Genomic DNA, 21857 nt, shown 5'->3' on the forward strand with positions numbered 1-21857 from the left:
CGGGAAAATAATAATGAAAGCAGGTCATTAAAGTGTTGCAACCTATAGGTGTGCTTCACATATAGAGGTAAGTAAAACTCCTTTACAGCAAGAACTTGTACTAAATGTAGTACAATCAGGCAGCTGTCGTAAAAGGCCGTAATGGCATTTGTACTAAAATTAGTACGAGAGCCGATAATGTGGCACTCGCGGTCCACAATCCAGCTTCAGCTTCGCGAAACTGGCGAGCAGTAGTCCGGTATCGTGTGCCGCAGCCAGGTCGGGCAGCTGCAGCGTTGCAGCCGGATCGATGCTGCGGGGGCCCCCGAATGGGCCACCGGGCCTGCGAAGGGCTCGATCCAGAGCTCTTGCAGCACATACGAGAATGTCCCTGTCCTTGTGACCATATGGGATATGGGAATTTTCTAGATTACCAGGTGCGAGGGATTCATATATTTACGGAAAAATTGTTATTTATTCATTTGTTTATCGTATTTCATTATCAGCAAATCCCTCCATGTCCCCGCTACCCCGCGCTCTCCCGAGAAACATCCTTCAACGTGGTGAATCAAGCCCAATTCCTCGGAGAGCCCCACTATCATGACGTGATCCGCAACTACCAGCAGCAGCACCAAGGCCCTAATTTGTACTACCCTTACGAATACGACTCCTGCTCATGTAGTTCTGGAAGTGAGTCGAGCATCAGGAACAATTTCCGGGGCCCTTGGTGTGTCTGCCTGGTGGTGTGTGTGGTGCTAGCAACCCTCACTGCCGGCCTAGGACTGCCTTTAGCTTTAGGACCTCACGAATTAGGACAGCTCTCCGCCGAAGAACGGCTGGAACTGGTCAGTTAGAGGCAAAACAAATTTTCCCGCTCATTGACCAAAATTGCTGCAGGTCAGAAAGTTGCTGAAAGACTCTCCATTGGTAGACGGACATAACGATCTACCTTGGAATCTACGGAAGTTCGAACATAATCAGCTGAATCGGTTGAATTTGAGCAGAATTAGAAGCGACGAACCTTGGTCATCCAGCAAGTGGTCGCATACCGATTTGCCAAAGTAAAGTATTGTAGACATATAAATGAAGGGCGAATTAATGAAGGGCAATTTTGCAGGTTGATTGCAGGGAAAATTGGGGCTCAATTTTGGTCAGCCTACGTGCCCTGTAAGGCGCAGCACAAAGATGCAGTTCAAGTTACTCTTGAGCAGATAGACGCTATTGAACGCTTAGTACAGCGCGAGGCTCTTTACATGCAATTGGCTAAGACTGCTGAAGAAATTTGGGATGTTCATAAACAGGGCAAAATTGCCTCGTTGATTGGCGTGGAAGGTAAACTATATTATCTGATATATAGTTATTTGCAATACATAACACATGAACAATACATGACTCATTTTATATAAAGGAGGACACGCTTTGGGGAACAGCCTAGCCGTTCTGCGCACTTTTTACAACTTGGGAGCAAGATACTTAACAATAACACATTCCTGTGATACTGCCTGGGCAACCGGACAGGACACTATCACTAGAGATGGGCTTAGTGATTTCGGCAAGATCGTCGTTAGAGAAATGAACCGATTAGGGATGATCGGTGAGTTGGGATAGATGCACGTTCCGTCGAGTTAATAATTGTTGACTTTTGACTTGGGCGGTGAATTGGTTTTGCAGTGGATCTGTCGCATTCCTCAATATACACAGCCAAATCGGCCATCAACGTTTCGATAGCTCCGGTCATCTTCAGCCACTCAGCCGCTTACGCCCTCTGCAATTCGACGCGGAACGTGCCCGACGATCTGCTCAAGATGGTGGCCAATAATGGTGGCCTGGTGATGGTCAACTTTTACGCCTATCACGTGGCCTGCAGCGTTAATGCCTCCATGTCCGACGTGATTCGGCATATTAACCACATAAGAGCGATTGCGGGTATTGAACATGTCGGTAGGTTTTTTGAACTTTAGCCCCCTTAAATCCGCACGTATAATACATTTTGATTATAGGGATTGGGGCGGGTTATGACGGGATCAATGTGACTCCCTCAGGGCTGCAAGACGTGTCCCGCTACCCCTATTTGTTCGCAGAGCTATTAGCGGATCCCACGTGGTCCGAAAAGGACGTTCTAGCTCTCGCAGGTTTGAACTTCCTGAGAGTGTTTCAGAGGGTGGAAGAGATTAGGGAGGAGTTTAGACGCATGGATCTGAAGCCCTCGGAGGAGCTGGGGCCCAGAAGGGGGGTGGAGGAGTGTATTTCTAAGAATTCCTGACGACTGTTTTTATTGTCTTTAAGTAGGTCTAAAGATTTGGTTTTGATTTTTTATCGAGTTAATGAACTATCTCTTATCGGATGTGTTCAGCTTGTTAAGTGGGCAGAACAAGTGTACTAATCTCATAATTATTATTATAAAAAGTTTTAGGTACCGCTATACCTATATAAGTGTGCTCATCAATCTCGTCCCCTAACTGGTCTCTGCATTGCATTATAGGGTTCTTATTGAGCCCTGTTTAAATATCGTCAGTTGTATGAAGAGAAAAACTTCCTGTACTTAGCAGTGTGCGACTGAGTGTTTTGATAAAAACCCTTTTTGGATAATAATTATTATACTGAAAGAAGGAAGTAATAGAGTTTTAAATTTCGTGGTTTTTATAGCTGTAAGGAAATGTATCATTTTTTAGGCTTTCAGCTATGAGTTTTACATATTTACTATTAAAAATATAGTTCATAGGTGCTATTTATGAGAGTGCATGTGACCGCGACTTATATTTTTTTTAAATAATATATTTTGTTGTCATCGACGATGGGATTTAATGTTTATAGAGAGTAAAAAATATTATATTGTTTCACCAAACACGGAGCACAAAATATTTTACCTGTCGTTGCGTTTAGATGTTTATATTAGAAATCGAAAATATTTATGTAGAACAATATATGAAAATTGAATGAATGTAGAATCTTTTTCATCTTCCGTAGCAATTAATCGTTCAATTTATATAAATAGGAAAATTCTGCCACAAGACATACTTCAAAGCGGCAATGGATGATTGCGCGAGCACCATCTCACTAACAGCCACAACCCGTTAGTTTACGCTCCGGACTTACACTAATAAGAGGTTCCTCTATATCAGCTCGCAAATTAATTTTAGTTCTCGTGAAATGATCACCATCAGAAGTGAAAATTGCACTGTGAGATCGGGTATAAAAGAAGTAATTTTTGTTGTAAGTTACTTAGTAAAACATTAATATTTGAAAACTCAGTTTTTAGATCTGTGAATCACTGCTTTGAATGCCACACAATTCATTAAATACATTTATAATTAATTTTCTAAGCTTATCATACAGCAAAAGATAAAATCAATTTTTGTAAAAATGATCTCGAATATAATATTTTCTTGATTAAATGGCGGACATCAATATATTAAAAAGCTGTGGTATTTGTGATACCGGGCGAACTACATTTTAAATCAATTAATGAACTTCATGTAGCTCTCACATGGATGGATTCAAATAAATTTGGCGACTTTAGCGAGTTAATATAAGTCTTACTCTACAGTAACCTTGAGTATTGCACAACATATACATAATATTCCAGCACCGAAGGACATCCAGGCTATTTGTGACTCATGATAAAGTGCGCTATTTATATTTAAAGGGACGATTCGTCATGCAATTAAACACATTTCGAGAACTTAATGCAATAAATTGAAAACCTCCTCGTCGCGATAAGGGTATCAACTTTATAGCTTCAAAAAAATAAGCACGTAATACTTTTATTGCTCAAAATTAATTCGGTTAGGACTGAAAAAAGCCAGAATTAGTGGAATAATTTGTGGCGAAAGAGGTGGAATTGGGTCAATGGAAGTGAAAATGGAAAAATTATGTGAAGCTCAATTGTAAATCTATGTAAAAGAAATAGATAAAATTGACTGAAAAAAATATGCCCCTCGTAAACTGTCGTGGTAGCTCATAGTTAGAAACCTATTAAAACTTTTCCAAGTTGAAAGCCTCCGTTTGATTTAGCATTATTATTACAAACTTAAATTCAGTTCCTGCCATTCCCTGAAGGCAAAAGTTTTATTCAGTCTTTGCCCTGTTTATGTCGAAGCCCATTTATACTTCAGCCCCATTAGCATTAACTAACACCACTTCGCCCTTTCACCTGCGTCTGTGTACACAAACCCCGAACTTTGATTAAATCGGCGCCTGGTACAAGCGCTAATTTCGCACACTTGATTAGATTACTCCACGGCTTTTGTTTTCTGGAATGACACGAGGAGAAGTGGTGTCACTCGTTTTTTTGTTGTCATACAGACGTCAGGCGTCGGCCCCGTGTCTAAATCAACGAGAATCTCGGAACTACCTTCCTTGCGGTACGGTCCCGTGGGACCTAAAACTAACATCACAGGACCTTTGGTCCTTCGTAGGGACGGTATTAAGGGGCGGAAAAGCGAACAGCTAATTCGACTTGTAAGTAACGTGCCGATGTCTGTTTTGTGTCCAGAAAATTGCTGTAGCCCAGGAAAGTGCGCTTCGCGCTTCCCGCCCCAGAGGGTGTCAGGGGCGTCGAAGATTCAGAAAATGCGGCGTCGCTCGAAAACTCGGAGGGGATTTTGCTTTTCGACGTAAACACCCAAAAAGCGTTCAGTCAACGACCGGGTGCGAAGCAGAGCGAGACAGAGAAGGCGTCGCTGGGCGCCGCGAGCGTCGACAAGTTTAGTTTGCCGCGACGTTTCGACAAGTTTCGCAAGGAGCGTCTTCAGGATCGACGACGAGATTTCGAGGAAAGGGTCGAGGTTCCTGTAAGTGTTAGTCCGGGTAAGTTCTGTTACACGTTGTATAATAGATATAGAACTTTTCCATTCAATGTTAATGACGCGCATTGCACGGTGTATAACTATAACCATTTTTTGTTTCATCAGAGTGTGCCCAAAAAATCGTTTTCTGCACACGTTTCACGTTTCCAATACAAACAAAACTCGTTAAATTAATTAAGCCCCGCTGTAGCTTAATAAAGAGTAAACTGGGTTTCCGCTCTACATTAGAGAATAGAGCAGGAGCGCATTCTTAATTGGAAATTTCAAACGTTCACTTGTTACGCAGGAAAACTGCTTTGCATAAACGGTTTTCTGCAATTAGAATATGCAGAAGAAAATCCGCCTGAACGACATCAGACGTTTAGTTTAATAGATACAAAATCAAGCTGAAGATAAGTTTACGACCATAAGGAATATTTCCATAGAAACAAGGACTGTTAATAATTACATACTTCTTGTGGTTCCAATCAAAATTATCTTCCGATAGGTTAAATCGCCGGTACTTTAGTCTCTTAGACCCAATTAACCATCATTTATTTCAATTGTGTTTTCGGGGTTATTTTTAGGGATCAGACACAGAGTCCACCCCACTGGACGCTACATCAGAGGCACGCTGTCCCCTACATCCAATCAAGCCCCCCATGAGTCGCCGCTGTCTCCTGGGGGGCAGGTACTGTTGAGGGCTGCGCGCGACGGTGACGACAATGCGCTGCGCGAGCAACTGCGCAGGGCTCTTACCATGGGATTGACCGAGAACGATTTGAACGCTACGGATTCCAGTGGCAGGGTGAGATTTCATTCATTTCTCACCCTATGCATATATAATAAAAATGAGAGTGTTTGGCCCTTTGAATGTGGATACCTAAATCAAAATAACAAAATGCGAAAAAATGACTGATATAAAAAAAAATCCTTGAAAACGGTGGAAGCTGAAGGGTTCGTTCCGACGCCTCTGGATAGCCGGCTGGTAGAAACGACCAAATTTTCGATTTTAGTTAAACTATTATATAGTCCTAGTATTTCGTGCATTAAAATCTAAAAATTTCCTTAGTTTATCAAATACGGGGCCCATTGGCCCTACCAACGACGAACGAGTTCGGATGAAATTTCGATCTGTTAGAAATTCGAGTTTTTGGACCATTTGATATTCTCCACAAAATCTATCTCGTAGACCTTGCACGCAATTTGCCGATTTATTGACATTCAATTGCGTGTTGTTAGTTTTAGTGTAAAATTCAGTTGAAAAAACATCAAAACTGCTTGATAGGGTAAAAATATTGAAAAATAGCGTGCTACACGTGTTATTTACCAAAATTCTAGAGTTTTTGTATCGTATTTCTAACAATAAAAGGTATATGTATCGTGATGCTTCGATATGTAAACGAAAATGCGTTCCTGAAACGAGAAATGCTCTATGGTTGACGAAACTTTCGAGAGACTACACATGTCCATCGCGAAACAAATATCAGTGGTCACTCATAGGAATAATAGGGGCTTTCAATAATTCGCATTGACCGAAATGTCAAATAGAAGTAGTGAATGTAGATTATCGTTTTGTTTATATATAAGTTGTACGGTGATTTGAAGTTAATAAGCGAGAAGGAAGCTGACTTGTTGACTCGACTGCCCGATATTGATTTCCGGCAATCCTTTTATTGTGTCCTGCATGTTTACTGGTGGCGTTGGATCCAACAGGTGGCCATTTTATACGGACATTTCTAGGACAGTTCTCGCTATTTTTGCCACGAAGAAATCATTATTATTAATATTAGAAATTAGGTCAGTCTGGAATCGTTTTTCCATCAAACTTATATCCAAAATTTTCAGGTTGTTTTTCTGGAATATTCGGTTAAACGTTTGGAAGTCAGAAAGTTTGCCAAAACTACGCAGTATTCTCTAATTAAATTGATCAGTTTGTGGCCTTTATTTCAGGTTTTAACAGCCGTTTTACAACAATTCTCAATTTCCACCTAAGTAAATCGCAAATTAAAGAAACATCGTGGGCATTACCGCAAATAACGAGCTTTTTACGGTTGCCGATTACGATTGACATTTTATAGAGGTCGAACTGTGTGTTCTGCTCTGGTTCATTAGATCAGTTTATTGCCTCCGTTACCTTAAATAGGGTTGTCATGGTACTTAGTTATTCGTTTACGGCGCGTTGTATACTTAAAAGCAGCATAGTAAAAAAATGCGGCGTTTTTAATGGCCAAAGTGTGCGGTTGCATTTACTTAGATTAGTAGATTATCCTATTAAGAGGATCAACTAGGCCAAGCCACGCCACTGATAAAAAAATACTTATTTGGCGCAAAAAAACTTTCTATCTTCTTTAAATCTTCGACGCGATTCCCAAAAATAAATCAGGAACGTACTGACAAGAATCTCAAGAAAAGTTTTGGTGTTGGTCAGACATGATTTAATGTTGTATATGACTTGAAATTGTCACCCGTAGCATCAAATAATAATGAAATTAGGGTGAATTCCTCATGCATGCCCACTTCGCTCTTGCCGCCCTGATGAGGGTCATGCGTTGAAACACTATGTAAACTGTTCCTTGCTTTATTCCCTTTGTTGGTTTCGCGAACGAAATTCGTCTCAATTCGTGCCTCAGCCAGTTTCCATTTAATAATGTTGAAGCAGTGCGAGATAAATAAAGTAATCGTCCTGGCAAGGAGCCCGACCTGAGACATTTAGGCATCCAGACAGTGCGTTGCACTCTGGATAAATGTCATCATTTGGAAAAAAAGTTTCTCTCCGATAGGTTACACTACAGATCGTATACCGTGCAAAGTACTATTTGCTTTCCTGGACCTGAAAGGAGCAGAAGCCGAACATAGCTATACCAACGAAAATCGTGATAAACGTTAACGATCGCTTATTAAATGCGCTATTGACGATTGATCCCTTTGAGGGGCCCGAATATGTCGAACATTGAAAGGAACATGCGTCATTGCACACCTAAAATAACCAAAAAGCTCTCGTGATAAAGCACGGCACCTCAATCATTTAACGGTGCAAATTGTTTTCATCTGACGGTTATTTTTCATTTGATGTCGTAAGTTCTCATATGTTTTGGCCTTATTTTGTGCCTTTAAAAGGGGGATCAACACCGACTGTGGGGCTGGAAAAATGTGCGTGTTGAGTTGGGGACGCTGAAGGCTCGCAATGCTGTAAAAAATCTGTAAACAAATAATGTGCTTACTCCATTTAATCATCGTTTGGCAATGGAAACAATCCAGGCCTGCCAACGTAAACAATAGCTTTTCTGAATTTCAGTTTATTGTTTTAATTCCCAGCAATTTGGTAACTCTGACGAGGCCTCGGCAATGACTTTCGCGCCGAAACGTCGGATGATTCACGTAAATCACCTCGAAAATTACGCAATTCCGCTCGATATTTCTTACATTATCATTTCGTGAGTAACCGGTCGTTTACGTAACAACACGTATATGTCGCAAAGGTTATGGGTCGCGCATCAGATGGATCAAAGCCCATTAGAGCATTCGGCTCTACGGCAATTTCACGTGAAAGATGTTCTAGTTTTATAGGGCGACCTCTAAAGGTGACTGACCATTCGTGCCAGATCTGTCGAGATTTTCAATTAATCTTTCATCCCTCGAAATGGGTTATGCCAATTATTTGCAGCTGAATTTGTTAGGTCAGTCACTTACACACACAAACACACACACATACACAAACAATACAACAATATTATTTAGGTCAGCAACAGAATACTTAATTTATAATTGATCCATGGAAGATTAATCTTCCTGATGGGTTACTTGTATGGGATACAAGCCCTCTCGCATTATTACGTATTATTAAAGGAAAGTTAATTGAACAGCTGATTGGCTCAACGATTCGCTATAATCTGAACTACGCAGCTGGCGCTATATTGAGCACATTGGTAAATAATTAATAGAGAAATAGCGGCGGTGACACGATTAAGTTGACGCGTTCGCCCTTCAGCTTCGACATATAGACGTTTCTTGTATGCTTGTGTATGTCGTCATTCATACTTTAAAAATTAAGCTGACACTTGAGGCTTAGTCGAATGGCGCTGATCCCAATTTTTGGGTGAATGTACCAGAAATTCCACTCCTCTTACACTTTGAATCGATTTCCCTTTCTATTTCCTTATAAAACAACTAGTTTTTCCCAAATAAAAGTCAGCATTTTTTGAAACGAAGCGTAACTTAAGTTCAGAATCGGGATTTTTTTTTTGGAGGGAGGGGGGGGGGGTGAATTGCTAAGATTAGCTCTGCATTCATCAGAATAGTACATTTTACAGCCCGGATTTTTTTTATATTTGTAAAATTTCAAATATTTCACTTTTCCATTGATTTCCAGACGATCCTTAGCCACGTGGCCTCAAACGGAACCATCGATGTCTTGGAGCTTCTGCTGCAAGTCCCCGGTTTGGATCCCAACAAACCGGATAACGAGGGCAACACACCGTTGCATTTCGCCGCCCAGGCCGGTAGGTATACCCCAATAGCTCTCCACCCCGTATGGCAAAAATTACCTAAAGAACCAATGCAGGGCAAGTGGAATGTCTAAACTTCTTGGCGAGCAGGTGTCGGGGGGTGGAAATCGACGCCCGCAACAACCTGGGCTTTACCCCTTTGATGAAGGCAGCTCTTCAGGGGCGGAACAAGTGCGCAAAGTTGCTGCTCTTCGCCGGTAAGATCATTCGTTTGGTGTCAATCCATCTCTTGAATCCATCAGAACAATAAACATTCGCGAACCAAAAAGGTCGATAAAAATATTCCGCGAGTTAAACGCTTTTTTTCGAGGTATAAACAGTTTTAAACGTTTGCTCTCTCCCGAAATTCATGAAGTAAAAATAGCTCAACACTAGTTATTATATGAACGATACCGTTGAAATTTTGATGGAAAAAACACTTCAAAATTTAACTTTAAATGTGTAACTATCTTTAAGATAATGTTTGTTCGTTTTAATAATGGGGGAATTAGGTTTTTAGATTGAATTTGCACTAGAATGTTTTAAACCCAAATTCACCTGCCGGTTGCAGCGGCTTATTCATCGCCATCACAAAGCTTTTGTAGTGCTATTTCTAAGCCTGGAGACACGTCGGTGGATTCGACACCTTTAGAAGCAACGTAAACCAGGTCGGAAGGCGTAACAACAATATACAGTCGGAAAAGCTCGAAATAACTTCAATCGGAGAGGCACCAGGCAAACAATTTTCCCTCTCGTCCAGGGCAACACCAAAACTATCAAAGAAACTGCGATCTTACGTGGAAGTACCCCTGTATATTACAGCATCAGTTTATTCTCAGGTAGAACGGGGTATGAGGCGATAAAGTTGGCTTACCTGTAAGCTAGAGCGTAAAAGAGCTTTATGTGCCGTCAAAAAATGGTTCGTAACCGGGATCTTTAAAGGCTTCACGTACCGGGGAAATGGAGAAATAAGGGTGGCATGGATCTAAGAGGAATGGATAAGGCACAAAGCAGCCGTTAGTTGCCGATAGACGGCAAAATTTGATGCATAATATTTCAAATTCCCTCGTATTTGTCATAGAGACATCGTTAAAGATACGTAAATGTATTGCTAATTGCCTAATGTGAAATCATACGAGGTGAGATTCAATAAGAAATTAATTAAGGATTTTTTTGTAGAAAACAGCACGCTTCTGATTTTTTGATTATCACAGTTACTGTGAACTTCATAGAAATGACAAAGGTACTTTTAAAAATCCTTTTAGCCGCCGATGGCCATGTCAAGTTAATATTCGTAAATAAGAGCACTCTTCGATCATCGACATTGATAAATTCCCTCAGTGACAGCGGTGCGAAATTGAAAGGAACAAAAATTATTCGCGGGAGCAAACAAAAGATATATTTTTTACAAATCGCGATGAGACGGGTTTTTTCCCTTATTTTTAGATGTTCGTTTGAGAAAATTTAAACTACGGCGCGACGAAACTTCTTGAAAGAAAGCAGTTTTAAAAGGTTTTTGGAACTATCTAGCGTGCTTTAAAACCGCAAATGCTATCGGGACCTGAATGAATTTTCTTGAAATAACGAAGTTGTCTTAAGTTTCGTCACTTGATTTTCCGAAATTTAAAATATACGAAGAAAACATTTTAGCAGATTTTACGAGGGAGCTTCAAGTTTTTCAACACCTTTCTAGGAGCAAATCCAACTTTACGAGACAACGGGCGCGGCTTCAGGGCGGATCAATGGGCGCGTTTCTGCGGCCGTTACGTCTGCGCAGACGTGATCGAAAAGCACGCCCGTCAAAGGCTCCTGGAACGGTCCACGTCGTATGGGAATTGGGGCATGGAGAACGATACGAGCCGGGTGGTAATGGGCGGTAAGGTACTGCCCATACCGCCTATAAGTTCGCCGCCTTCCAATGGGCTAAAGTCTAAGTTGAAAAAGGTTTTTCGCACGTCTTCCGGACCATCGTCGGACACGTTTTCCAGTGCTCGATTGGTCACCCAACTCACGTCGGCTGCCTTATGCGCCAGCAGTCCGGTGCTTCCCGGTACAGGGTCGGTACCGCCCATGGTAAAATCACTCCTCCGGCCCCTCACCGTTCCTCGATTACAAATCACCTTGGTCAATAACAATGGCGATCATCCCAATAACAATTTGCAGCATTGCGAAGGCGATAACGACAAGGAGGGGGGAGCGGGCAGGCCTATTAGAGGCAAAAAGAAAAAATAGAAAGACAGAAAAAAAGAATGAATGATTTAAAAAAAAATCGAAGTGAGACTACTGAGGTTGTTTGTCGATGATTGTTTCAAGTTTTCTATTTTGTAATGAAACACCAATTTTATATATGTATTAGTAGATGAGGAATTTTTCCTAGAAGGTTGCATTTAAACCTGTGTTAAAGTAAACTTTGAGCACCCTTCGTAATCGAAGTTGGAGGCGTGACGTCGATCGGATTGGGCTGGACCGCTCAGTGGCAAATTTACGAGAGCGGCGTGATAGTTGCCTAATAAACCTGTTCTTGGCTTTATGCATATTAACGGACCAAACCAAAGAAACAATTTTTTAATCAATATTCTATAATAATTATTATATTGCTATATCGTACTAAGGATATTTTATCAATAATAATTTCCTTAAAATATGCAAAAAATATTTATAAAAAAGAAAAAACTTGTTGAGTTGGGGTTTTCTTACCATTATCCCTATACCCCACCCCACCCCTCCCATCATAAACAACACGTCAAAAATAAACACAGAAAGTAGTAAAACTATATTCATAAATACAAATGAGAGCAAATAATACAAATTGCACTATATCCGTAGTTATCAATCAAAACTCGTCTTGAATGCTCTTCTTATTTCTCCTACCCCTCTTGTTCTTGATATTAGACAAGATTTCATAGGCCTGCTGTATTTCCATAAACTTCTCCTGCGCCTCCCTTTGCTTTTCTGGAATCTTCACCTTATCTGGATGGTTCTCCCTGCTCAAAGCCCTCCACCTAGCCGTGATTTCCTGCTGACTGGCAGTGGGGCTAACGCCTAAGACTTTATAAGCGTTTTGCTCCCCTTGCGGATCCGACAGATCAATGACTTGCTTCCAAATCTCGTACCACCCGTGGTGTTGTGCGTATAGGTAAATGTCATACAACGACTGCTTGAAATCAATCCACCAGGAGCTGGTGAAGAAGTGGTGAATTGCTTCATGTACGGGTATTTCTTCCCCGTTGGAGTCAGTGATTTTGCCGTTAAAGTAAATGTACGAACTCCACAGACTAATGTAAAGGAAGACGCAGCAGGCCACCACTATTGCTCTCTTCCAGAGAGGCCTAGAATTGTTTTGAATTATAATAAAGCCCTCATGAATTTATATGAGGCTCACGATTTTTTCTTAGGAGATCGCCTCCATTCCTTGGAGAAAGTGTCGAAAGTTATTGCTGCAGAAAACATTACCAGACTCAACCAAATGCTATCATCATAGATGTACCACCTGGATATGTAAGTGATGTAAGAAACCGCGATGGTCAACCAAGGCTTGCCCTGCTCTTTACCTATATTACCTACCACCCACACTCCTAAACAAAAGCGATATATACACAACTAAATCATCTAATATTTCCAATCAGACCTAAAGCCACAGCAAGGGGTATTAACCAGTGGAAGTAAGTATTCCAATTAACTCCCCAAACTTCATCTTGGGGGATGGCTAATAGAACCAACTGACCCCACAAATAGCCTACCATAACGGCAGAAATGAAGCGGCTCGAGGAAAAAGGCGGCTAAAACAAATTCAAATGATCTAAATGATCAAATTATAATAAAAAGGAATAAACACCTTTTTGTTGCGCCTAATTTTCTCCACCATTTCGTGCAGATAACGGGGATCGTTGTTGTATTCCCTTACGTAACGAGGGATTTTGGTAACGTCTGCAAGCCATCCTAGGCCGTAGCCCCCCAGAGTACTCCAAGTTAAGAAGGCGTGAGCGTCTCTGTCCAGGTAGAATAAATGCAAACCTGAAGGAATTTGTAGCAATTTGGTCGAAAGTGATTTTTAAAATGGCGGAAGTTTTAGTTATGGAACTTCATTAGGTCGTATCGGACTTGTTTTAATAACACATAACAGTCACGTGTCACTTTTTGTTACTTTGAACATTTTATGTATTTGATCCGAGTTTTTTTATGATTTTTTTATGTTTTTTTTGTGACAAATAGTGGTGCTAATGTGAGTTTCGAACTTATGGGGATGTTATATTTTGCTTAAATTTTTGTTTAGAAAAGGTGGGGCCATTATGGGAGGAAAGCTGAAATTGCATTATATGAGGCCACTTGAGCTTGCCGTGTGATATTAATGGCGCTTTTTCAGTAAATTAGAGCTGCTTCAGTTAAGTCAGGGTCTAATTGCTCCCAGAGCTCTTAAAGTGTTAATATATAAACATATATATTTTTCATTTAACAGTAATTATTTTTTTAATAAATGTTAGCTCACCAAAGACTCCTCCGAAAAACCAGAGTATGTAGGCCAAAATGAGACTCTTCTTTGAGGCCGCATCTGTAACCGTCGATTGTTGGCCCAAGGGGATTTGAGAAACTATTTTTTTCTCTCCACTTTTGGGCGCTCGTTGCTTAATGTTTTGCTCTATATGAAGAATTTAAAAATTAACCCATAGCCATAATTTTAAATAACTCGTTTTATGGTGTTATCATGCTTGGTCCCATGCAGTTGCACTTACCTGGCCTGCATTTATTAGTACCATATTCGAGAGGATTAGGGGCGACGTCAGCATTTTGAGTACAAGATTGAATGCCGAACAAATTACCGATCGCGCAGAAGAAATTTTTTGTCATCGATGATGAGTTGCGTAAATGTTCAAATTTCGTACCTTTAGCGCCATTCTGGCGATTTCTCACCCGATTTGTATCCATCATCGAAACGTTTTTCTTCACTTTGGTTGCACTGCAAAATTTCACTCACATACATTGCATTTTTTCGACGAACACATGTAAAACAATAGACCCTCGCTACATATTATTTCAAGATAAAACGAGCGATAACAAAATTATTCCGCATAAACTTAAGCAGGTAATTTCGCGTTGTGTGTTACGCGGAAACCACCACGCTAATTACAAAGAGGACAAACTGGTCTTCTAACATTTTTGAGGTAATTCCGGGACGGTTTACGTGGAGTGGAAATTCGGACGGTACTGCCAAGGTTTCGAGGTCAAAACCCTGGCCGAAGAAATGGTAAAGTGGGCCACGATGGTTCGTTTACAGTTAGGTGGGTTTGGCTTGTTGGTGGACGGCGACGTCTTACGCCGGGATGGTACTAACTGCACTAGTTTTTTGCTGAGGTTTACGATTTTTTTATAAAGAAGGAAAACTTCAGTTTTACATCAAACTTTCATAGTTTCATATTAGTCTCTTTCGTTCTTTTATCTTAGTAAGTTTGAATATCGTATAATGTGGCCACATCCTGGCGTTGGTGCATGCGGACCTACGCAGAGAAAGTGCCCATGGCAGCCGTAAAATTCGTACTAATGCTAATTATATCGTTAAATCAGTATGTTACCTCTATAGGGCCAAACAATAATCTGTTATTTATTGGAGTTTAATGTTTTTAAATAGGACTTAATCGAAACCCCTCAATAACGGTATATCTGGTTGCCAACTTGTTCTAATCAAGGACAATGAAGTTTCAACATTCGGGCCTTCTCGTCCATGTTCGTTGAATGAGGCGATAATAGAAATTCAAAACGCTTGCCGCCTGCAATCGCGAAAATCGTTTGTTCGTAGAAATGAAATCCAAAGGCGTTAAAATTAAATCTTTATTTAACAAATTCTTACTTTTACACCCACATATTGAAATATTACAAATAAGCAGTTTGGGGTAATAGTCATCAGTGAAAAGCTTAATCCTTTCACGTTATTCACATTTAGACAAAAATCGAAACTAAAACGCAACAACATTTAGCGTGTGAAAATTGGCATACAAATATGTAAATAGTTCGAAACAAAGCGCTCGTTTCTCCCTTAAATATATTGCTTCAAGTAAGATAGAGTTTTTGTTAATGTAATAATAATAATAACTAGTCTAACCTATAACACAGTGGTTCAATGATATAGCTGAAGACACATGTTTATGCAGAGCGTTCCGCACTCGATGATGCATTAGACGTTTTTCGATAACCATTAAAGAAAAAGAGAATGTGAAACTGCTTGTAGAATTCTGAGGAACATCGTAAAGTGAAAAATATATAGGATGTCTCATTTGAATATTTGGTGCTTCTTCCCGGTGGTTCTCTTAAACAAATCATCATTAACAGTTCTGGAAAATGTGTAACATTCCATCGCATGTGGGACTCTGTATGCACGAAAAAGCTCTCTTAGTTGGGCAGTCAAAACGAATTAAAAACTTACGCCCTGCTGGAAGTGTAATGAAGCTGAGAGAAATTCTTCGAAAGCTTCACAACCTTGCTATGATCACTTTAAGGGGAGAGTAAATTCGTTTTCAGTTATAAAAATGAAATAAATAAGTCTAGATAATAATTATTATGAGTGAGCATATTCTTTTTGTGGTAAACTAGGGCTGGCACTCACAGGGTTTTCACCCCGAAGATAACGGAAGAAAAATAACAAAACTAAGCACACATTTAATTGTTACAGCAGGACTTTGTCGAGCTGGAAGTTTGTTTTCGATCCACCATCACTCGATCCATGTTATCGCCCGGTTCACGGCCCGCAGTTTTGTCTAGAATGGCCTCTGCTAAGTCTCTAAATGCCCTGTCTATGTTCATGTTTGACTTGGCCGACGTCTCCATGAACCTTATACTGTGTTCCTTGGCAATCTAAATGTGAAAATTTCAGTTAAAAATATTATCAGAGCAGAGGTCTTTAAGAAAGATTACCAATTCCCCCCGTTCTTTGCTCACAGTCCTCTTGTCCTCCACATCACATTTGTTGCCTAGGATCATTTTTTCTACATCCTCATTGGCATGCTAAAAGCGGTATTTTATCATGAAACAAACACTTTAAAATTAATTACTAATCAATACTTTTTTAACAGTATTTTTATTTTCAAGTTACCGCTCTTAGGCAATTCAAATCACTCTATGAGAGAATCACAATTGAAGATGCTTGCCTGACTTCACAGTACCCAACTATGATTCTCTCTTGAACCCCAATCAAAACTGATTGCTGCAGGTTCTAAGTGTAATTTCTTTAGTCAGATCATTTACAAAGTGTTCACAGATTGAGTTACGAGCTGTAAGCCAAAAATACTGTAAGACGAATTCCAACTTTACCTCATCTATGTTTCTTAGCCATTTTACTATGTTCTCAAAGCTCTTTTCATTTGTTATGTCATAAACCAACATTATGCCCATTGCACCTCTGTAATAAGAGGTTGTGATTGTGTGAAATCTCTCCTGCCCCGCTGTGTCCCATATTTGCAGCTTGATCTTCTTGCCTCTAAGTTCTATGGTTTTAATTTTGAAGTCTATACCTGAAATCCATTAGAAAAGGATCTTTTAGCCATCCTTTCGGGTGGATGATTCATGCCTCTTCAGACATTTGAAAGGAGGGTGTTAGGCAAGAATTGAGTCGAGTTTATGATTTTTACCACAGCAATAGGGATTGGACTTTGAGTGTGGTTACTCATTGATACGAAAACTCATTGTATAGACAGTAAATAATTAATGGTAGTGCCTATCTTAGGGACTTACCTATAGTGGATATAAAAGTGGTCGTGAAAGCGTCATCACTGAATCTAAATAAAATGCAAGTTTTTCCTACGCCGGAGTCGCCGATCAGTAGCAATTTAAACAATAAATCGTAGGTTTTCTTAGCCATTTTTTAACTTCAAAAAGTTAATAATAAATTAGTATTTTTGTCTGTTTGACTTTGACACCTAAAAATAACGTCAACCTTACGCCTTGGCAACATTGCCGGTGCCATTGTTTCAAAACAAAGTCAAATGTTCTATATAAAATTCAATAATTTAATAATACGTTTTTGAATTTCGTATTAACAATAAATCAGAAGAAATGCCAGAAAAATCTTTTTTTTTTAGTTTTTAAGATGATTGAGTGGTTTAAAAACCAATTTAAATGTCGGTAAAATTTAAACGAAACCTGAGCGATTGTGGGGAAATAGCTGATCTGGCAACTCAAGCAATTGCAGAGAAGCAAGATGTTGCAATGTTGCCAAGTCATGTTATGGCGAGAGGCAAGATCGTTATTTGTATTTGTTACATGACAATTTGTATATTATTTTTTTAGTCCTAAATTAAATTTCGCAATATTTTTTAATTGTAAAGATCTTGTTGTTAAAAAATCTTTAGTCTGTCCATTTTTATTTGACACACCAAGGCTGCAGACTTAACAATAATGTTTCATTCAGTATCTAACAAAATTATGTGTTTTTTCGTTCCTCCAACATTCGCTTTTTTAATGCCCAGCGTGAATTAAATATTTAAAAAAATATATATTTTTTAACTGAATAGAAAAGAACAAGTTAGCACCATTGCATCGGATAATTTTTGGAGATGATTTCCCGATTAATGTTTATTTGCCCCGCATGCTCTTTCACAGATGGCGCTACAAGAAACTTTCTTATTTTTAATTTGTTTAAAAAAGTGCCTCTCAATTAAAACTCTTATTGAAGTACTATTTAAGTTAAGAACATTTTTATGTAACTTTGGGAAGAGCGTCTAAAATTGATAACGTTGCGTAGAAAACAATTTTTGAGGTTAACTTTCTGATTAGTGGAAGCTGGTTATGTTTACTTTCCGGCAGAGGACGCTATACGAAACTTCCTTAATTTTATTACACGTTTAAAAATTATTAAATACTTGCAAATCATTAAACTACTAAAACTGGCATTACATTTTTACTCTTTTATTAAAAATCAGAACCTTCATTCGGCCGAAAGGACATCACGTAAAAGTACGAAAAATATTAAATCAATTAAAGTCTCTAATATCTTTCAATTGTTCGCTGTACTCTTTGTACAGACGTTGCCAGGGCAGTTTCGTTTTGATCACGCCTAAAATTTCAGTTAGCAGCTTCCTACGTGATAATCCCTGCAAAATTCCAAAACTTTATCATAATTCTTAGCAACAATCATCGCTATATAAATTACCATAATGTCGCTATCCAGTCGCATTTTCTTAACGTTCCTGTGCGTGGGACCTAACAAATCGTCCAAGATTTGCTTCAGGCGACACTCGGGACCTAAAATTTCGTTAAAAATTACACTGCAAATGAATTCCTTAAGTTTGTAAACCTTTATCAAGAAGATGGTGCACTTGGGCGAACAACCAATGACGGTACTCCGTTGGGCTTTTCAATACATTAGTGGCGGCTATTTGTGACTCGAGGAAGCTCAAAGCAACCCCTGATGGAAGGGTGGTGGCAGTGGGGCGGTAGGAGGGCATCACTTGTTGCAGGGAGGCTAGTGGCAAGTTGGCGGGTACTTTTCGCACCATGGAGGCAGCTGCGCGACAAACTGGATCCAGAGGATTGAAGAGCTGGACCCAAGTTTGAAGTTCTAAGCTATAGGAGTATGCCCTGCCGTCGTTTAGGGTGAGAATCGGTTGGTTTGAGGTGGTTAGAGAACAGCCACTGACAATTGCTGGAAAGGGGATGATTTAGTAAAATTGAGCCAAAACGTTAGAGAGAAAGAAGTACAATTGCCAGTGAGTAGACTGCGTACAGAAATTCGATTGAGAATGCTTTTTGTAGCTGTCAAATCCCAGAGGTACAAGAGACCTGTTTTTGTCAGTACAAGCAGGAAACCGGCCTGGGAGAGACTCATACAACTCACGACGTCGTCTATGAGGAGAGCAGGAGAGAGTCTTGCTCCTACAATAAAAAACGATCCTTTAGATAATTCAAGTTGTCAATAACTAATTTCCTTAAAAAATTATTCCAAAACTTCATAAATTGAGACTTACCAGTCTTAATGTCATAGATGTTAATAGAGAGATCCTCACAACAGGCCACCACACATTTTCTATTTGAAGCTACAGTTCTTATTGGCGACCCCAAAAAGGTCTCCCAAATTGGCTCTTTTTTTTCTGATGCCTTGCAGACCTCAATCCGAGAGAGAGATGCATTGTTTGATAACTTATGGCAATTGTTACTGACCTGCAAAGCACAGTTTTGCATTCTATTTGGAATAATTTTTGGAGAAATTTCACTTGGATTTTTAAGTTCCCAGCCTCTTTTGTGACCATAGGAGCCGAACTGAGCTTAATAGGGTCAAGAATGCTAATGCATTTTGTCAATGGTTCATCCCCTGGTACATCAATACACATCAATTGATTGATTTCAGTGCCTGGTGGTTTTGAGATCACAGATTGAGTCCCCAGGACTTTTTGTCTATAATATGCTAGAGTTAAAGTGGGGGTTTACAAGAAATTTTGCAGTGAATTACATCACAGGTTTTGGCTGGGGAGTGGCAGTGGTCACTAGTTGAGCCTGAGCTTCAGTTCGATTCTCCACTACTATTTGACTCTTGCTAGGAGATGATTTGCTGAAGGCATCAGGTTGGCTTAGGTATTGATTGGTTGAGTCTGAGCTGGCTCTGTTAAAACCTATATAAGTGAAGTTAGTTTTAATTCAATTGACTTACGCTAGACTATCATTTGAGGCAGTGGAGTTGGGAATTGTTGTAAGCAACATAGGAGTAATCCTGCGCTTTCCTGAAGAGAGCCTAGTTTCTACTTGTTTGTTCACAGTCATCATCACATTCTGGTTTAATCTGCTGGTATCATAACACACTTCTTGTGCCTTGGGGGGCTCCCTAATTTCTAGGGGTTCCACACTTATAGCTTCAGTTTTCTTATTCATCTCCTCAATGGCACACAATAGCTCAGGGTCTTCGACAATTTGAGAACTGCTAATGTTTAAACTCCAGCTGCTCTGCAAAGATTTGTGATACACCCGCTCATAAAGGGCATTCTTTTCCTCCATTGTGAGTGGCACTCCCATCTCAGCTTCTTTGAACATGACACAAGCCACGGTTCCGTCCCAAGAACATGCAAGAAGAAAATCTCCTTGCTGGCTCCATGAAATATCCAGGACACTGTCATCAAAAAGTTCCTTAATTACTACAAGGGGTCGCTTCAATGAGGTTAGCCACACGCTTATTGAGCGGTCTCTTGACCCTATGGCACAGCAGCAGAATTGGGGTGCTTTTTTGGGACTGTCTGCATCAGGTTTTTTCAATATGTTTGAGTTGAATCGCTGGGAAGTTTCATTCAAAGTGATTTCCAATTGGTTATTTTTTGACATACCACACAAGTAACAGCCTTTCGATGGCCAACAAAGTCCTTGTCCTGTTTCCAGCCTTCTCTCTCAATGATTTGGGCAGTAGGACCACCTCCATTCATTGCATGCGCAGACACGAGGTACTGGCCATCGGGAGACCAAGAGCACCGTAAAACATGAGTGGTTCCTGAACATTCTTCAAAAGGGTCAGTGACAATTTCCTGTTGGGCCCAATCTGAGGTGCGCCAAATTCTCAGAGTTTTATCATCTGATTGACTGGCAAGATATTTTCCTACAGGGTCCCATGTTACACCCTGGAATGAGGTGAATGCACATAACCAGGAAGTTGGTCTGGGGGAGCAAATTTACCTTAACCATACCAGTGTGGTTTTTTAAGAGAGCAATTCTTTCTGGGAATTTAAGGGCATTCCATATGATTACACTATTGTCAACACTACTGGATGCTAACCTATATAAGAAGTTTAATGTTTGATTTATTAAGAAAAAGTCAATCACAATGTACCTGTTGCATATTTACATATATATCTAATAAACAAATAAATAGGTACTTGCCATCCGTCATGGGGTGCCCAAGCCAAATCCAGCACATCCCCATTATGTGAATTCAAAGTATGAACACACTTCCAAGTCTCAATGTTCACTTTGCTACTTCCAAAAATAGAAGAACTGCCCTCACTTGTCAACCTCCATATCATCACCAGTTTGTCATCACTCCCAGATGCTAAATAGTGGCCATTATTGCTCCATCTCACCACATTTACACAAGCTAAAATTTCAGGTTGTTAAATAACATAAACATCACTTATTAACATTACCACCTAAGTGGTTGTCCATTTGACACAGCATCTTGGCCACCTTGGGGTCGTCCTCCGCCTCTTCATTGATGACCGGGCTGATGTTCCAAATAACAATACGCCCACCAGAACCTCCCTGACCGCCAGTGGCAAATCGGTTTCCCTTTGGATGGACATCCACCGAAAATATTGGTTTGTTATCTAAAGTTTTGGAGTTTAAACGTGTATAAGGTCCTTCTAAGCGATTAATTACCTTCATGATTGAGCCAAGCGGGTTTAAAAAAGATCATTCTGTAGGATGCCCCACTGGAGAAGTTTAGAAAGCATGAAAATATCGCAAAAAAACAACCGGGGATGAATAGAGATGACTTAATGAGACAATGAAAAATTTGGTTTTCTTTAAATTATAATCTTTTTAAGATAAATTTATATTTAAATTGATGAAAAATAATAAAAACACTAAACAATTTATTCGGCCCAAGCGTATCAAAACAATAGGGTTATTATTAGTGTCACTGTCA

General features: G+C 39.9%; 5 protein-coding genes across 6 annotated transcripts; 2 read left to right on the forward strand and 3 right to left on the reverse strand.

Annotated features, from left to right (window-relative positions):
• The first annotated feature begins 212 nt into the window (after window positions 1-212).
• LOC136339146 (dipeptidase 1-like) lies at window positions 213-3976 on the forward strand. The gene is made up of 7 exons (XM_066282154.1): window positions 213-416; window positions 486-824; window positions 877-1040; window positions 1097-1311; window positions 1388-1573; window positions 1651-1920; window positions 1980-3976. The coding sequence occupies exons 1-7, from the start codon at window positions 309-311 to the stop codon at window positions 2240-2242; spliced, it is 1545 nt and encodes a 514-aa protein (XP_066138251.1). The 5' UTR covers window positions 213-308; the 3' UTR covers window positions 2243-3976.
• On the forward strand, window positions 3070-11934 carry LOC136339145 (ankyrin repeat family A protein 2-like). Of its 2 annotated transcripts, none has more exons than XM_066282151.1 (7): window positions 3070-3192; window positions 4285-4440; window positions 4488-4788; window positions 5354-5574; window positions 9139-9268; window positions 9331-9471; window positions 10947-11934. In XM_066282151.1, exons 1-7 carry the CDS (start codon window positions 3130-3132, stop codon window positions 11483-11485), a joined length of 1551 nt encoding a protein of 516 aa, XP_066138248.1. In that variant the 5' UTR covers window positions 3070-3129; the 3' UTR covers window positions 11486-11934. The 2 variants fall into 2 exon arrangements, with proteins under 2 accessions (XP_066138248.1, XP_066138249.1); XM_066282152.1 differs by having other exon boundaries at window positions 9139-9272; window positions 10947-11269.
• A 79-nt stretch (window positions 11935-12013) lies between these two features.
• On the reverse strand, window positions 12014-14487 carry wus (TM2 and DnaJ domain-containing protein wurst). Its single transcript, XM_066282160.1, has 6 exons — window positions 13984-14487; window positions 13740-13889; window positions 13089-13267; window positions 12882-13032; window positions 12636-12828; window positions 12014-12582 (listed from the first exon to the last, which is right to left on the reverse strand). The coding sequence occupies exons 1-6, from the start codon at window positions 14177-14179 to the stop codon at window positions 12087-12089; spliced, it is 1365 nt and encodes a 454-aa protein (XP_066138257.1). The 5' UTR covers window positions 14180-14487; the 3' UTR covers window positions 12014-12086.
• Window positions 14488-15062: 575 nt separating this feature from the next.
• On the reverse strand, window positions 15063-17171 carry Rab10 (RAS oncogene family member Rab10). Its single transcript, XM_066282161.1, has 4 exons — window positions 16973-17171; window positions 16553-16752; window positions 16157-16246; window positions 15063-16096 (listed from the first exon to the last, which is right to left on the reverse strand). Exons 1-4 carry the CDS (start codon window positions 17097-17099, stop codon window positions 15902-15904), a joined length of 612 nt encoding a protein of 203 aa, XP_066138258.1. The 5' UTR covers window positions 17100-17171; the 3' UTR covers window positions 15063-15901.
• A 958-nt stretch (window positions 17172-18129) lies between these two features.
• Hira (histone cell cycle regulator-like protein) lies at window positions 18130-21837 on the reverse strand. The gene is made up of 13 exons (XM_066282146.1): window positions 21590-21837; window positions 21361-21537; window positions 21095-21308; window positions 20891-20990; window positions 20548-20835; window positions 19884-20497; window positions 19686-19835; window positions 19450-19630; window positions 19204-19396; window positions 18938-19111; window positions 18534-18881; window positions 18390-18481; window positions 18130-18330 (listed from the first exon to the last, which is right to left on the reverse strand). The coding sequence occupies exons 1-13, from the start codon at window positions 21624-21626 to the stop codon at window positions 18211-18213; spliced, it is 2688 nt and encodes an 895-aa protein (XP_066138243.1). The 5' UTR covers window positions 21627-21837; the 3' UTR covers window positions 18130-18210.
• Window positions 21838-21857: the final 20 nt, after the last annotated feature.

The sequence above is a fragment of the Euwallacea fornicatus genome, chromosome 5, assembly GCF_040115645.1.
Source record: "Euwallacea fornicatus isolate EFF26 chromosome 5, ASM4011564v1, whole genome shotgun sequence".
Lineage (NCBI taxonomy): Eukaryota > Metazoa > Arthropoda > Insecta > Coleoptera > Curculionidae > Euwallacea > Euwallacea fornicatus.